The sequence below is a fragment of the Thermobia domestica genome, chromosome 5 (assembly GCF_964235325.1).
Source record: "Thermobia domestica chromosome 5, izTheDome1.hap1.1, whole genome shotgun sequence".
Taxonomy (NCBI): domain Eukaryota; kingdom Metazoa; phylum Arthropoda; class Insecta; order Zygentoma; family Lepismatidae; genus Thermobia; species Thermobia domestica.
Genome location: NC_137458.1, coordinates 50,643,569 through 50,662,712, shown reverse-complemented (window position 1 = coordinate 50,662,712; position 19,144 = coordinate 50,643,569). Strand labels below are relative to the sequence as shown.

The window sequence follows — 19,144 nt, the reverse complement described above, 5'->3', positions numbered from 1 at the left end:
ATACCGATTTCTTTCGCATTTTTTTCGAGCTTGAGATTGACAAAATACGTTGATCTCCGACCTAATACTCAATTGTTTAGGTGTGTTTTAAAATCAGTATTCATCTTCACTTTCTGGAATTCAGTTTATTTCTTTAACGTTTGCTTCTCTGGTACTGTTACTATATACCATATATGAGCGATCAGGAATCAACATCATTATGCACTGTCAGTTTCACAGGAGATAGTTCACAAATCCAGACTCTGAGCATGGATCAATGCTCTCAGGCATTTTCTGAGGTCATCAGTATCTTCTATACGATTTTCTCAGCTTTCTCATTTGTCGTTTATGCACATACTGTTTAAGTATGTATTGTTTTTTCTTTTAATCCCTTGGCGTGGGAGGCCCGGGCTCGATTCCCGGTGGGTGCTCATATGGTTCGGATTTCAGGTTAATCAGTTGGTCCACGTCTCATATAGCCTCGCTGCTGAAAAGGGACGTTAATCTCAAAAATCAACATAATCTTTTAATCTTTTTTAGAACAAGTTCCATTCTCATAAACATCACGTTTATGCTTCCTATTTCCGACTTGAGGCAGGAAATCAAATCTTGAACCTTCAGATGGAGTCCACTGAGCAATTCATTTATCTTGTAACTTGATGCTTCTACTCCTCTCTGCTGGCGTCTGCTGGTAGCACGTACATTCTTTATAACAGCAATATATTCGTTTTCAGTCACTGTTGTACAAAATAATTCAAGAATTCTACTAACTTCTGATTAACAGGAACTTAACCATTTTATGAATAATCAATCTTCATCCTGGTTATTCATCCTTGGTACTCTCGAAGTCAGCATCTGACACACAATCATAGTCATACGTCTTGTAAATCAAATCAGAAAAATAAACACACTGCTGAACAAGACTGCACTTATTTAATATAAAAACACATTTACACGTGACGTTTCGATCTTCTAGCCAAGATCCTCATCAGACGTATACTCTTGGATCTTGGCTAGAATGAGGCTAGGATGAGGATGAGGATCTTGGCTAGAAGATCGAAACATCACGTGTAAATGTGTTTTTATATTAAATAAGTGAAGTCAGCATGAATAGTATAAACTTTTGTAAACTGCCCATACAAATCTTAAATGAATTGCAAACTATTTAACGATCCTATTGCCCAGCGATTGACGGCTTCTTCCAAATGCAATCATTCGATTTTCTTTGCATCACACACAAGAAATATTGATATGTCGTAATCTTCTTAACTATGTATCAACCAGGGGCGGATCCAGGACGGACTTCTGGGAGAACGATAGGTTCTAATACTGCTACTTAGAGCTACTTTTAAGAGCTCCAAAATCTGGGGTGGTTTTATTTATATATAAAACAAGAAAGTTTTTTCTTCTGGGAGGGGTAATCGACCCGATCGCCCCCCCCCTGGATCCGTCCCTGGTATCAACTAGTCATATCACCTTTATATGAGTAACTTTTACACTCAACGGTCTTAGGGTAGTTTTTTTTTAGCTTCAATATCAAATATTAATCCTAAATTCCATACACATTTATAAGCAGGGGTAAAAGTGGATATGAAAAGGTAGGGGAACGCATGACGTCATGCCGTCCTCCGTGCCTATCTTTGCCCATTGTAATTTTTTTAGGGAGTGGAGGGACACCATAGATATTTTTTGGAAGTGGGGGACGACGTCTCCCTGCGTTTCCTCTCACTTTTACCCCTGCTTATAAGATGATTAAAAGCGTAATCGCAATTGTCTTTTTCAAATGATCCTGGAATAAAAGTGATCGCAATTGTCAATAATTTTCGCATAATCGCAACTGTCGCAGATTGCAATTGCTATATATTCCTACAGATACCTAGATACCTACAATACTATTCAGATATTATCTGCCTTTAAGGTAATTTACAATACTCCCCTGCTCCCCCGTTTCAGTATAGCAACAAATCAGTTTTGGTGCCCAGTGGCTGCCAGTGCACATCATAAAGGCATATGTCAGACACGGTGACTTAAATGTACACTGTCGGACAACAGAAAATTATGAGATATTCGACCATTTAATTATGTTAATACAATTAAAAGCTTGCCTATATGTAAATAATATTTAAAAATTCATTACCTGTAAGTTTATAACAAGAATGAATACACATAATAAACATCCAATAACTCCAATGACTGTTCGTCTGATAAGGAACACTGTTTCCGCTGAAAGAACAAGCAATTTATTATTATTATTATTATTATTATTATTATTATTATTATTATTATTATTATTATTATTATTATTATTATTATTACGTGAGTTCATCTTGGTTGTAGAAGATACAATAATGCATATTTCATAAGTTGTAATATAAAACTACGTACTGTTCTGTTCAAAAATATCATGGCCTTTCAATTCTCTTTCAAAAGCACCATACTTTTGATTGGTTGATTGATTGATTGATTGATTGATTGATTGATTGATTGATTGATTGATTGATTGATTGATTGATTGGTTGGTTGGTTGGTTGGTTGGTTGGTTGGTTGGTTGGTTGGTTGGTTGGTTGGTTGGTCCAACAGGGACATCAGCGTCATCGCTATATTACGTCACGATTCTGTACTTTTATCCATATCTACATGTAAACCAAGTAAAATAATATGAATCCTCTTTGGCTGTTTAACGTTTTCATTTCAAATCAAAATATCGGATTCTCCTATATCATCATCATCATCATAGGTATTCTGCCTTTATTGGCAGGTCACTTGCCGCAGCTGAGAAGCTTCCATGGTCCACGGTCCTCCGCTAACCTTTTCGTCTTCGCGTATGATCTTTCTGTTTTAATATCATTCCATTAATTGTAATCTCCTTCGCCCCCTCCCTCTCTTTCCCGCCACCATACCCTCTAGGACGTCCCTCATGATACAATCTCTTTTTAGGCAATGTCCCAATCATTTAGACTACTCCATTTAGACCAATTCGGTAAGGGTGGCCCTTCTGGTAGTGAACTACCACCGACACAGCTCTAAATTTCACTGTAGCACGCAATCCTCCCTACCCGACACATAAGTGTCTTCAGAAATGTGGTGTTTATCGGGGAGGTTCTCCTATATACAGCTATGAAAACATGACCTTTACAAGAGATTCAAATAACCAGTCTTTTAACACAAGATCTACACATATGTTCACAAAAGCAATGAAAATGACAGTGAAAAATTAAATTTACCATCGTACCCCATGGCAAAAAGAATATCGCATGCATTGTAACTGACATTTAATCGTAAATGTGTCCATTTTCTTTGTGTGCTCCGATAGGTTTCAACAGGAAGAAAGATTGTTTCATTTAATTTAAGTATTTTTGATCAATGTTAGCATAAAAAAAATAAAGTAGAAGTAAAAGAAAACTGAAATATGTATTGGAATGAAAGAATAAGTGTAATGGTTGCTTATAGAATTAGGTACATGCTTAACCCTACAGTGCATGATTTTTTGTATTTAAGTGAAATAATATACAGACATATGATAAGACACTTCTAATTAATATCTGAATAGAAAAATGTCCTAAAGTAATTTTTCGTGCTAGAATATAAAAATATTTTGTATCACTTATGATACATTATGCATCAACATTTCATGTTCCTCTCTCGTACAAAATCAAATTATAGCATACGTAAAAACAATTAGGAAACTTACTTCATGAACTTGGAATTTTTTAACTTCGAAACTATTCTTTGCCAAACTCTTCTATTCTAACCTTCGCTAAGCACGCGCACGACTTCTTTCTCTCTGTACTGAACTAACATTTTCCTGAAATCTACCAGATATGTGATGAACTATGTGCTCAGGAAAAATATCAAATATGATACAATATATATTTGTGATACAGCTCACGATCTGAACACTAATATTACCCACAATTTATTTTGTATCAAATATAATACAATATGCATTGTAGAGTTAACTGATTATGGATTCTTTATATTTCACTGTATCAGGAGGACAATCTACGGCAATATGGTTTAATAGTTAGAAATAGGAGTGGAAATTGGGTATTCGCAAAAGATAAGTTGCGAGTACACCCGAAAGTGTAGCGTAATAGAAGGGTTGATTGATTTTGAGTTTAACGTCCCATTCAGCAGCGAGGCTATATGAGACGTGGACCTACTGAATAACGTGGAATCCGAACCACATGAGCTCCCGCCGGGAATCGAACCCGGGTCTTCCACGCCATAGGCGCGTACGTAACCACTTAGCCACGAAGGAGCTCTAATAGAAGGGTTAAGATTAGATCCAAAGAATAAAAGAGAGTAAGAAAGAGTGTGGTGTAATCAATTTGAAGTACTATGAGTGGATAGCAACTTCAAAGTAACTTTGTAATAACCATTACAACTGAGTATAGGAGTGCAAGCACATTTCCTGATAGGATTCATGAATGTCATCTTTAAGAGAGGGTCAATCATGTGGAAAACAACAATATGGACAAAATCATTTTTACTACCAACACTGTGAAAGGAAATATCTTGCTGAAGTCTCAGGGAATTTTACTACTTCACCCTGAACGAAGAGGCTTCACTCCGAAAAAGAACACAATTGTAGATTCAGACCTACATCTGGAACATTTAATAATGTTTTTCTTTTTTCTGTCATGAAATAATTACAGATATTGCAATAATTACATATATTAATTACAGATATATTTTCTTCTTGGAAATTTCCGTATTCAATATTTGCATCTAAATATTAACATATATATTGAAAACAATGGTAATTTGTACCGAAATACGCGAATTAAAAAAAGTTGCTTAAAGTTCGTATAAACCCCAGTAACCATGTTAACACGAAAACAGTTTTCGTAGTATACGTCCATACAGTTAAGTTTAAATGAAGAAAGCTGAGAAAACTCAAGAACACCGATTACAAAAAGACACTTTTATTAAGTGAGATTATAGCATAAGGAAAAAATAATGAATGATTGATACGGTACCAAAAACCAATAACTAATAGTGCTGAGAGAGAGTGCCGTGACCGATCACTACGCAGCAGTTGAAATATAGGCAAGTTTTATGTAGAAAGTACAAATAATCATTAAACGCATTCCTCATCCCTTTAAAAAGTTTTGTTTTTTATTGGTCTATTTTTGCAATCACTGTAAAAAAATCTTTTATTAGTAATGTTGAAAAAGACATTTTTTTTTTTTTACAAGGCAACAGCTTCATAGAAAATAATGCCTTGCTGTGTAAATTGCTTCAGCGTACCTATAGAGTTGCTATTTTCGTTTGTTTGTAAATATATTTTAATTCTTAGAATTAACCATATGACCTAAGGACCTCAAAGGTTCATATTTCAAAAATCAAACGTTCTTTATTGTTTTTTCTACGTAAAAGTAATCTACTTTATAACTATAGTTACCAATTTCCTAATGATAACTATCTTTACGATACCCTCTGTATATTTCTTGATAACTCAAAGACCTTGTATCAAAGGCATTCCAACTAATGCTCCACATGCCTACACATCGGTCTCATGCAATTTCGGCGCTGAAAAGAATATCAATCTAAAATAAAATGTCAATGCGCCGATTTTATTCCCACACGAGTGACGTAGAAGTTTTACAAGTATCAGTATACAAACTGTATTCGACCTCTATTCAGTAGCGTGTGAAATAATTTGGACTAGCAGATAATTATATTTCTACACCAAACATTATTTCCATTTATTGAACACTAAGTATAAAAAGATTGGCATTATTTCTACTCCAAGTATTTCGTACATACATACTTAAATGACCAGGAATTACTTACAATTCGTCTATTATAGATGACGGATTACCATATCAGTGTCTGCCTGGAGCTTGAACATCCAGTGTAGTTTTGTGATATTTCTGAATTATCGTATTTTGATGGTTTTTTTGTGATATTTCTTAATTGTACTGTGAAAATCATTAGCGTTACAAATGGGTAAGAACAAGGACAAAATGGAACATCCCAGGATATTTGATTAGAAATTGTCTTATTATGAATATGATAAGAGTGTATTAGAAGTCGTATCTTCAAGATACGTACTAAACGAACTTTTCAAATTTTTTAAACAAATTTTCTTCTTGGAAATTATTCCTTGCAAATGTAGAATATGAATATACTTCTGATATACTTTACGTTTTCATTTGTTAATATTTTGTGCCATTTTTGTCTTATTTTTATAGAATCATATTTGATCGTTTGCACAAACATGTTAAAATTGTTTGTCGACATCCATATTACTTACAAGTATCTAATCGTAGAAGAGATCTTGCGCTTGAATTATATATCTCCACGGCAACATGTTCTTCTTCGATTTGTGTGGCAATTATTCCAACAATTGATAATAACTGAAAACAAGATGAAAGTTAGAATCACAAAATTGTACTATCATGCAGAGATTAATATAATTAGCGACAAAAATAGATAATTTACAACTGTACACATGTTTATATTATATTTTCTTATTTGCAATAGAATAGCAGTCAATTTGTCTTTTAACATCGTTGAATTCAATCGTACATAAATGTTTACATCCATAAGATTGAGTCGAAATAAATGTCATTTTTTTTCCGACCTCGCACAATCATACGTTGTTAGTCATAGAAGCAAGGCGAACCTTGCTCTGTTGAACAATGCATCTCTAGAACAACGTTGTAGATATTGCGCAACAGATGCTACCGAGACCAAGATGGACTTTTATATACAGAGACGAGACCGAGACCGACACGGAACTTTATACAACGAGACGAGACCGAGACCGACACAGACCTCTATAAATCGAGACGAGTCTTAAGTCAGTCTCGAAAGTCTCGGTCTCGTCTCGAATATTGATATTGATAGTTATAAAAATTGCCTTTACTCAAAATTTGTTCGTTGCTGTGTAAGATAATATAGGAACGGTTGACTGATGTACAGTGGCATATTTAAGAAGTGCCTGTCGAACTCAAGCCCCTCCCAAAACAAATTTGTTATCATTTTTTGGCATTGCACGTATAGATAGATCCACAAGTCTCTGCCGCGGGTTGCGCGAAGGGGTGGGACTCTCTTCGTAAGAAAGTGTTGCCACCTAAATAGGCAAAGGAATCGCTATTTCGTATCAAAATGTTCACAGAAAAAAAAAAATAGAATAGCAAGGAAAGATGTGACATACCTTTAAACTGTGCTCTTTAAGTGTAGGTCCACTATATTTCCCATTAATCAGAATCCAGTGCTTCTATTCCTGACAAGTCCTCCTCAGATGTGTTAGAAGATTCAGACTCCAGATTGATGATGAAGGGTGCCGTTGCAGCAGCGTCTTCGTAATTGTCTATGAGTCCCTCGTTTTCCATATACTGACGTTCTACCTCTTCCACATGACGACATACTGAAGACCATTCTTCGGACGTAACATTGTTAAATTTTTCTTCTGCAATTTCCATAACGTCGTCCAATTTGAACGTCACATTATGTGATGCCACCCAGTTCTTTACCAGTGCCCAAATTTTTTCTATAGGATTTAATTCTGGATGGTAAGGGGGAAGCCTCAAAACGCAATGCCCATGTTCATTCATTAATGAGTCTACTTTGTACGTAACGTGTTTTGGTTTGTGGAATTTTATAATATCATACAATTCTGGTTTTGTCATATCTGGGGCGAAATTGACGCCTCTTTCCTGTAACCAACGCTGCATATCTTTTTTCAATGAGTCTTGAGTAGGGGCAGGATTTATTTGAGCGTTATGATATGAAGCATTGTCAAGAACGATCACAGAACTCGGGGGGAGATTTGGAATTAATTTTTCGCGAAGCCATTTCATAAAATTATTTGTGTTCATTTCATCATGATAGTCTCCCGATTTGGTGCTAGATTTGAACATGAGCAAAGCGTTTGGAACGAAGCCATCCTTGCTTCCTGCATGCACTATTATAACACGCCGTCCTTTAGACAAAGGCATTCGAAGACCTTTCCCGGAATCGTCCGACCAAGAATACGACGCGGTGTGGCTACTATGCAAATAAGTTTCGTCAATATATATTATTGGTCGATTTTGTTGCCTATAATGAAATATTTGTCTTAAAAATCTAATTCTTTGAAGACGGATATCTTGCCTCTCTGTTAAAAGTGTTCTATTGTTCTCAGTTTTCCTCCACCTAAATCCAATGTTTCTTAGTAACCGTCGTAGACTCGCTTTACTTCCGGTAAAATGTATCTCTTCCTGCAATTTTGCATGCAGTTTCTTCAGTGTAGGCACTTGTTTTTCTTGTAGAGCATAATCATATATACACCTACGGATAACATTTTCATCGAAACTGTCTACTGTTGATTTTGTCGCTGGTCTTGGTCTTTTCTTTCCAGGAGTAGCGAATGATGTGGAAGGTTCTTCTGATGATTCGAGAACGTGTCTTTCTTTTACTATTGCTCTAATTGTTCGTTCTGAAACTCCCGTCGCAGCTGCTGCTCTTTTCCCAAAGTTTTTGATCGGAATTCCCACCCCACTACTAGCTTCATTCTTCATAAATTCGTGTACATTACTTAATATTTCTCTAGCTTGACTGTGCAAGGTTTTTGTTTTTAGTTTAGATAGTACCGGTGGCATTATGATATTTACACTAACTACGCTCTAACAACACTTACACACGCAATAATTACTCTCACACAAACACACACGTACACAATATAAAACAGATTCCGCAGTTAACACAAGTATAGATATCCTGAGAAAAATGCGATGTATCCAGAAGACAGCTTGTTCACTTTTGAAGCTTATTCGCAGCTCTTACGTGAAGCAGCAGAAAATTTGTCAGCTTCATAACAGGGGGTTTTGTTTAGGTTCCAGCAAGAATTATCACGTTAGTGCTAAAAGGTCAGACAGTTGTTTGCTTCAGCGAATATGGAAGGGCAAAAATGAAAGCTGCTTTTGTTTCTCAGTTTCTGGCATTCGAAGGGTTCATTTCTTTGCTTTCGTGGATTATAAATATTTCCTGTTCTCTCTGTCTCTGTCTCTGTCTCTGTCTCTGTCTCTCTCTCTCTCTCTCTCTCTCTCTTAGAGAGAGAGAGATATGTATGTGTATATATGTGCTCCATAGGTCTCGGAGCGATGTATCAACTATCAACTGCACTCCTCTCTTCTTGGGCATATATATATATGGCCGAATGCAGAATTTTCTGACGGGGGTGCACCAGTGCTACCTCATCATTTTATATAGTCTATATTTACTAGTCTATATTTACAATAGAGGAAGGTGCACCAATGACTACCAGTACATTTGAATGACAAGTACTACATCCTCATTATATATAGTGTATATTTCATAACAGAGAGAGGTGCATGTGCACCGGTGCACCCCTTGGATCGTATATGGCCCGCGTGTGCGCCTGCGGGATGTTTGATCTTGGTTCGATTCCGTGTCAGAGAGCATTGAACGAATCACAGTAGTTCAAGTAGTCTCGTTGCTGAAACGGGACGTTAGCTCCAAACTAGCTAGCCTTATTGCGTATAGTATGAATTGAAATCCAAGAAATTTTAATATAAAGCAATATAATATTCAAAAAACAACTTCATAAACTTTTGAAATGTTTCAAATGTGTCATTTTGTCAACCATTTTCAGTTTTATAATTTAAAAATTCATCAATAATAATATTTATCAATATAAAAATATTACTGTTATAGGAAATATATCTATAGGTAACATATGTTAATTGACACAAGAGTTTAATTATGTTCTAAAATTTCAATTTGTACATTCTGTTATATGTAATTATTTGTAGTGAGTAATAGTTTTGATATATTTTTAACACTGAAAATATATCAAAGGGAGATGCAGGTGACTGAGTAAGGACAAAGATATTGTGTAGATACGTTTCAAAAGTTTATACATATATTTTTAAGTAACTTGTCTTTTCTCAAAGGGTTTTTAGCTTTATATTAAACTTGATTGGCACTTATATTGAAAATAGAATTGTTACCTCCCTTTCCCCGTATTGCATATAGTTATTTGTGCTTTAAGTTGGCAACAACATCTTAATAATCACAATGTTCATTGGAGATTGTGACACAATCATTCCACGAGTCGTGCTACGTTGCCACAACTACATGCATGTGACTGTGGGTGCGAGAGTGCTGTGGCTGTCACTCTGCATATTTAAATTATGATTTCACCAGCGTGTCGCGGATTCAAATGAATATTGTGGCAACAAGAGAAAAGAGGTGAGAACAGAGAAGTGCGGGAGGCCAGAGATATTAAACAAAGAGGCGTGACAGAACAAAATCTGGTCTCTGCAGCGCGGCAGAGACTCGTGAAACGGGGTCTACAACACAAATGTTTCTTACTCCTTCCTCAAGCCCCTCAAGAAACAAAATCCATTGTTGAATTATGTAACCTTCTCTCTCTCTCTCTCTCACTATATATATATATATATTGTCACGGTACGCCAAAATTCTGGAAGATTTTAAGATCTAAATTTATTCAATCTCATTAATTGGCTTCAAAAGGAAATAGTAAAAATGTTTGTTTATGATTTAATTTGTTGTAATTAGGTTGCAGACATATTATAACATCATGTTACGTATTGCTGATGGTTGTTGTTTTCTTGAAGTAATAGACACGAGTCTGCAGTGTCATAAGATCATAAACAAATACGAAACAAGTAAATGTAAAACGTTGTAGAAATTTATGTCAACATGTACACATTATCAAAATTAGGTAAAAGTGTGAATTTCGCAGACATAAGCTGTCTGGAGAATTTGGTCAATGAGAGAAAACACAGAAATTGTGATTCAGCACAATTTCGGCTCAGAGATGTAAGAGTTTCAGAATTTGTAATGAAATAACAACAAATTCATCATCATGGACACGAAGATAAAAAGCTACTGTTTGACTGAATTAGGATCAGTTCTGGGAGACCCGTAGGAGGATCAGTCTTGGATCAGTCTTGGATCAGTCTCTAAGGGGCAGTCTTAGAGCAGTCTCAGGAGAATCGCTATTGGGAGTCAGCTGTTGACATCAACTTTTCCAGTGGACAGCCATCCACTGTGAAGAACCTAGAAGACGAACTTCGTAGCCAGAAGTTCGAATCCAGTTCATCGAGGTATATTATAATACATCTCTGATATTCTAACGTTGACCAATTCACCAACAGATTTATGAAATGTGATTTAATAGTTTTACCTAATAACTTACATCACAACATCCTATTAAACTCTACTTTAAAAGATAATTTAATAAATGAATACTATAAAGGTAAACAATCTAAGTTTTAATTAATTCAGTCTCCTTTCGCATTATAATTAGTGATTAAGTCATTATACGCTCCCGCAAGGAGGTTGAAATGGTGGAGGCGACCTTTGGTTCGATTTCCGGGAGGTCTACTGTTTAATAAGTTTAGTAACCCATTAGTGAGAATATATGAAATGTGATTCAACAGTTCTTACTTAAATTTAACATAACAACATCTCACTCTCTACTACGTAAAGTATAGTACAACAAAATGTTTATTTAAAATTTAAACGCTCGAATGCTAATCTATTCAAATCTCCTCAGAATAGTGATTATCACTAGTACGTTGTCATGGTACAGTAGATGTCAATACAGAATTTGTTGTCATGGTGGAGTATGCTGTGAGGCGTATGCCGCGTAGCGTTCTCAGTACAGGGCTAGTTAAAAAATAGGTCATTGGTTCAATCCCAGATACAGTATATAGAGTAATAACATGCGTTAGGTTTGATTATTTTCAAAAGTCAAGGCTAAAATTGTCATATACATGCGATAGGTTAACAAGTAATAGTAATAGTAAAAGAGATTAAATAGATTAAACCCACACCACCCACCCATACTGATATTTTGTAAGAATTAGAACAAATTACAACCATGTTGTCATTACTTAATAACCATAAAGAACATTATCCAGTCATACAGGATAACGGCGAACCGGCAACAATGTTTTCGGATAGTCGGTACTACAGACTAGATATTGGAGTACTACGAAGTTTTAATGAATACGGTCCGACGTATTCTTCACAAAAAGAAGAAGTAGTTAGAGAGAAAAGACAAGTATGGAAAAAACAGAAATGGTACATGGTCACTTTTCAACAAAAAGATTATGACGTAAATAAGCTGGTGGAATTAGGATACTGCAGGCATTTTATGTCAGTAGTATCAGGAGTGGTGGAAGTGTCATTGAGTCTAAAGAACGCAACGTTCTTTGCTTTAAAATTAGATGGTTTATCGTATAAGATATGCGCAATTTTTAGGGAATGTGTGGACCAAACAAGGGTCAACACTTGGTTAGAGCGATTTAGGAACACGTTCGAATGTTCTGACGCAATTCAGATTGCGGACATAGTCGGGACTTTTGGATCGTTGGAAAAAAAGTCGAAGATCATAATATCAAGAGAAAACATATTATTAGATATTGCAGCATTCGCAAATTTCTTCCTAGAGAGAAATAAGAGGCGATACGGTAAATGTTAAATTTAGAACAAATGTAGATGTACGAGTTATTAGTAGATTCATTAGATGTATATAGAATTATTAGGTAGATTTGTAAGATTAATGTTATGGGATTAGGTAATATATATAAGTAGTTAAGTAAGATGATAATCATAGTAATTATAATTAGTTTTAAGTAAGAATTATTATAATAATTATTTAGGTTACAGGGTTAAGGATTTGCTTATTATTATTATTTTTAGTAAGATTTAAAGAGGTGGAATTATTAGTAATTAAAAATGAATTTAAAAAAAGAAGTAAATACTAGAATTGAATTTAATAAATAAAGATGTCTTTACGACATAATAAACGATACATTATTAAAGTAATAAGAATTTAAAGTTTTGAGTATGATTAAATAACGAGATAATAAAGGAGAAAATAATTATGACGAAGAAGCTATCTGAAAAAAAAGAGGATAATAATAAATAAGAAGAAATAGAAAGGCAAGATAGAATGAAAAAAATGATTGATGAAATTTTAAATGTGTAGTGATTACGTTTTTAAACTGTAGTAAATATATTCATCATAATTAGGAAACTTCTTGATAGGAAAATCTAGGTAGGTTAGAAATCACATTTTCGTGATGTTGAATTGGGAGTGCACCAAACCTCTCACGAAAATTTTTATTTAAAATGAACACATAAGTCTTTGGCGATATTAAGGCGGTACAGAGAGGAAATAGATACCCACTTGTCGTTTCGCAAAGCAGTGAATTTTTTTTTTGTGTGAATTTTACCTATTTAGCTGAGTATCTAGAAAGATCAAAATCTTGAATTTTTTTATTTATTAGATTTTAGGCATAGTAATAATTTAAATGTTAAGGAAATAAATGTGTAAGGAAAATAGGAATAGAGAAATAAGGCTTGCTATCTAGCGTTTTAAGTTAGAATAGTTAAGTTCTAGGATAAGGAAAGGTAGAAAATAGAGTAATCACAAGCATTTAATTCAGGAATGAGAAAATGAGAAAGAGGAGAGATGGAAAGATCTGGAAAGAGAACGAGAGTAGGAAAATAGATAAAGGTAATAGAGAAATAGATAGCAAATTTAATAGGAAAATAGATTAATAGATATTTCATTATGCATTTGACAGTCAAGATTTTGATTAATCTTGAAGAATTTTATTATAACAGGAAGTGACAATTATATTATTATTATTATGTTGTTAAACTTATGATTATATTTTATTAATGTTAATAAGGAAAAAAGAAGCTAGCTAAATAAATAAGTAAATGAGTAAGCAAAGAATAGATATATATACTAGTTGAAATATAGAGAGCTCTAGCTATAGCTATAAGAAATAAAGTAAGCTTACTATAAGATATATTTTAGGGGAAATAGGACTTTGCTATATGCAGTCTGCTGAGAAACCCTTAATAGATACAGAACATTTAGAGACGAGTTAAAGAATCATGTTTATTAAACTGATCGGAGATATCGTTTCAAAGCTTAGGCCATTTGGCAAAATGAATTAATTAAGTATTATTTAGCATTATTAACATTACATTATTTTTAAGATTATTATTATATTATATTATTAATTATTATTATATTATTGATTAAACCCGAAAGTGACAACAGCTTGGATAGTTTTTATGTTGCAAGGCCAGCGACTAAAGACGTTTAAGTTAATAACTAAGAATAGACGATTATAGAGTACAATAGATGTACTATTGATTATCGATACAACATCTAGATATATCAATTTTTATTAAGTTTATAACCGATTTTGACAAACTAAATAGATAAATACATAATAAAATATTTTTGAGTATGGAGAAGAATGGAGATTTAAATTAAATAATTTTTTAATAAATAAATAGTAGTAACGAAAGTTAAATAAATAAATGAAGTAACTGTATACAAAATGGTATTTATAGATGTCTTGCAAGTAGGGCCGCAAGTAATCATCCAAAGCCTATTCCCAGATTCATGGAAATATGAGTCTGCATCAGTAAAAATCCCGAATCTATAAATATGTTTTGTGTACAGTGAATTATAATAAAATGAGTGATTTAATAATAAGAATAATTAAGAAAACAGGTTACGGGAAACATAAATAATAATATTAATCAAAATATTTTTAAATAGGACATGTGTAGTATTATAAATAGAGTTTAAATTTAATACATAACATCAACTAATAGAAGTAGTAAAATTAGGGTACTTACCATTAAAAAGTAGAGATGATGTATATAAGAGTAAAGGATGTGAAAAAAAATATAAAACACTGTCACACACATAAAGTTTTCACACATCACAGAATTGAAAAATGCACACTTAATTTAAAAAAATATATTCAGAATCACATTTGTGAATTGGTTAATTCAGGTATCGAGGTAGTATTATATCATGCAGTAAAACTGTAAGAGTGAATGGACAAAGAGTGGACGTGGATCGTTATGTGTTGGAAGGACGTTTAACGGATACACAATCTGGTCAAGGTTAAACGGAAGTCAGAGAAGGAGAAGAAGAAAGATGAAGCTTTGCTAAGATCATCACTTTAACATAAAAGCGTTGACGCAGAGTTGACATTGAGTTGCCAACTATGTTGATTAATTTGGGTCAAGTTTGCTGAAACGATAATGATGTTTTGTGTTTGTGTATTAGTGTTTGTGGTGAATTCAAGATAAAAATCATAGTGAAAGTGCATAAAAATATACTATTGTGTGTGTGTATAAATAAATTAAATACGAATATATCAGTTTCAGTTTCCCTAAGAAAGGACTTAGGTTGGAAACATTCGTTAGTGTGTTGAAGACAGACAAGTTTCAAGTAGTTCTGAGTTACTGCAACAGATGGCAGATGAATGCAGTATACTGTTATCAAAAAGATTTGGATTCATAAATAGAAAAGAATTAATTGAACTTTTGAAAAAAAATGTAAAAATTAGTAATCATTAATTTTTGTTTGTTTAATTTCAACAGTATAATTTTGGCTTTCAATTTAAAAGAATTATATTTGTAATTTTCACATGAATTAATACTTTTAAAATTTTATATACAGGGAGTTCTCCGAAAGCCGATCTTTTTCAAAGATCTAGTCGTCATCGGAGATGCCTCAGTTTAAAGTGGGGGCGTGTCACGGTACGTGTCACGGTACGCCAAAATTCTGGAAGATTTTAAGATCTAAATTTATTCAATCTCATTAATTGGCTTCAAAAGGAAATAGTAAAAATGTTTGTTTATGATTTAATTTGTTGTAATTAGGTTGCAGACATATTATAACATCATGTTACGTATTGCTGATGGTTGTTGTTTTCTTGAAGTAATAGACACGAGTCTGCAGTGTCATAAGATCATAAACAAATACGAAACAAGTAAATGTAAAACGTTGTAGAAATTTATGTCAACATGTACACATTATCAAAATTAGGTAAAAGTGTGAATTTCGCAGACATAAGCTGTCTGGGGAATTTGGTCAATGAGAGAAAACGCAGAAATTGTGATTCAGCACAATTTCGGCTCAGAGATGTAAGAGTTTCAGAATTTGTAATGAAATAACAACAAATTCATCATCATGGACACGAAGATAAAAAGCTACTGTTTGACTGAATTAGGATCAGTTCTGGGAGACCCGTAGGAGGATCAGTCTTGGATCAGTCTTGGATCAGTCTCTAAGGGGCAGTCTTAGAGCAGTCTCAGGAGAATCGCTATTGGGAGTCAGCTGTTGACATCAACTTTTCCAGTGGACAGCCATCCACTGTGAAGAACCTAGAAGACGAACTTCGTAGCCAGAAGTTCGAATCCAGTTCATCGAGGTATGTTATAATACATCTCTGATATTCTAACGTTGACCAATTCACCAACAGATTTATGAAATGTGATTTAATAGTTTTACCTAATAACTTACATCACAACATCCTATTAAACTCTACTTTAAAAGATAATTTAATAAATGAATACTCTAACGAAAACAGTTTCAGATATAATTGATTCAATCACCTTTCGCATGTTGTTCTATAAAAACCCTACGCAGTAGGTTGGTGGAGATAGTAGTGTTAATGTATTCCTATCTACTCCAGATAGTAGGTAGAAGCAGCTAATACTGTGTCATTACATTGTACATCCCTGCATATTAGGCACGACATACAGTATTTGTTGTCAATATATATATTCTAACCGTCGTAATATTCTGGTATATTGTGTTTTTGGCAACACTTAAATAATCTACCTTCCTACCAAGAGATGGCGTGTCGAGGTCCGGTCGACTTACGTGACCTGCACCAGTCACGTGCAGCCGCAGCCAGTGAAACTTGTCGAAACCAGTTGAGAAAAAGGCCTCGTTGTGTTAAGCCGGGTGAGTGTCAGTGTGTGATAATGCCGTATTCGATACCCGAGCGTGTTGCCATTGTTGAAGGGTTCATTCTCACTGGATCTTTTGTGAAAACAAAGAATTTGTAACTTTGTGGTGGACAAACACCGTAAGCGTGGGTTTTCTCGGGGTTCTCCCGTTTCCTCCCACTTTCTTCATTCCACCATTTCATTCATTACTCATCATCACCGTCACCTTTAGCCTAATCGGCATAACCGTGGGACGTAAAACTCAAAGATTTCATTTCATTTTCAAAGAATTTGTTTCGGGAGAAATTTCCAGGACGTTCTGTGCCAGCAAAAAGCACCATTCAGGAATTGATTGAAAAATGGCGGCGTACAGGATCGGTTCAAAATGCTCCCAGGAACAGACGACCATCTGTCTGCACACCTGAATTAAAGATGCAGGTGGAGGAGATAATGACAAGAAATCCTCGAAAGTCAACCAGGAGATTGAATCAACAGGTTCATGCGAGTGACAGAAGTTGCACACGTGTTTTAAGGGGACTGAAGTTAAAACCGTACCGGATAAGTGTTGTGCAAGAACTGAAGGAGCCTGGCCTGCAGAAGAGGGTGCATTTCTGTTCATGGCTGTTGAGCAATGTTGCCAGTGGTTTCTTGGATCCACTAATGCTCATCATGAGTGACGAGGCGTGGTTCCACCTGTCTGGGTACGTAAATTTCCAAAACAACCGGTATTGGTCGACAGAAAATCCACACGCAATCCACCAGGTACCCTTGCATGATGAGAAGATTGGTGTTTGATGTGCCATTTCCGCCACACGCGTTATTGGGCCCATATTCTTTGAGACGACAGTGAACAGTGACGTGTATATGGGAATCCTGGAGGAGTTTTATACACACTTGACCGAAGAGGAGCGTCAGTTATGTTACTTTCAGCAGGACGGTGCAACATGCCACACATCAGCTGCATCATTGTCCCTTGTGCATGAGATGTTTACACCAGAGAGGACAATCAGCAAAGGCTTGTGGCCTCCTCGGTCACCAGACTTGTCCACGTGTGACTTTTACTTATGGGAACTGTTAAAGGGAAGAGTATACGAAACAAATCCACACACAATTGAAGAACTCAAGACCAGGATCCAGGATGTCACCAATAGCATTACAACACAAGAACTGACAAGGGTATATATGAATCTCCTCAATCGTGCTCACATGTGGGCGGAGGACACTTTCAGCAACTGCTGTGAAGGCTGCTGTGAAGGTGAGTAGTCATATTCAATACATTACATTTCATTTATGTGTTGTAGTTAATCATATTCAATACATTACATTTCATTTTATGTGTTCACTTTACGGGCCGGTTTTACGTGCCGCACCCTGTATATATATATATATATATATATATATATATATATATATATATATATATATATATATATATATATATATATATGTGTGTGTGTGTGTGTGTGTGTGTGTGTGTGTGTGTGTGTGTGTGTGTGTGTGTGTGTATGCCTCGGCTTTAGTTTGACCACTGAACATCTCAAACTCGATCCATACCATATAGCTATATGCAAATTATTCAAGGACTTACAGTTAGTAATACACATTGTGTTGATTTTTGGTTTGGTTTGTTTTACTTTAACGTCCCAAATTTATGCTAGGATGGCTGAAGAAGACGTGGAGCTATTGATTATAGTGGAATCCGAGCCACTTCAGTCGTTCAATTTTACCCCCACCGGGAATCGTAATCGGGACCACGCGAACCGAAGTGGAGGATGCTAGTCGCTGAACCAAATGGCCCCCTCACATTGTGAAGATTTAAATCGTTGAGTCAGTGTTACCAGATCCGAAGATCAAAAAGTAGCTCTGTGTTGTGCTCCAAAAGTAGCAGATTTGAACTATTTGTAGCCCAAATATATATAAATGAATTATTTGGCAACTAATTACTGGTACTAATGAAATAATTTTAACATGGACTGGGCGTATAGAAACAAGAAATTATGATCGATGGACAATTCTAGACTAGATCCACGAGACAAAAACAGCCTAGAAACGTCCGCATACAAGAAGGTGTGCCGAAATCAAGAACCAATGGGGAGTAACCTGGAAAAGAATTGCCCAAGATAGTTGGAAGACTTGGAAAAACCTTCATCCAAACTAAACCAAGTCATAATTTCGTAATTTTATAGGAGAAGCGAAAAATCTGTTCCTTAAGTAAGACCTATAGTACTGTTTTTTCAAACTAATATACTAAGTAGTTACAAAGTAGTAGGATGCTTTTAGACTTACATTATTACACCACTAGAAAGAGCATAGTCTATTAAAGTGTCAATTAAACACGGAGATGTGAAACGGTAATAAAGTATTTGATCAATTAAAATCAAGTAATAATTTACCC

General features: G+C 34.9%; 1 protein-coding gene across 1 annotated transcript in view; it reads right to left on the bottom strand.

Moving 5' to 3' along the window:
• Positions 1 to 492: 492 nt before the first annotated feature.
• LOC145685077 (uncharacterized) overlaps positions 493 to 19,144 on the bottom strand; it is a 51,388-nt gene continuing 32,736 nt past the window's right edge. The window contains exons 3-4 of the mRNA XM_081757422.1: positions 6,242 to 6,344; positions 493 to 716 (exon numbers count right to left, since the gene is read on the bottom strand). Of these exons, the coding sequence (XP_081613548.1) occupies positions 493 to 716; positions 6,242 to 6,344 (327 nt within the window). The remainder of the gene's footprint in view (positions 717 to 6,241; positions 6,345 to 19,144) is intronic.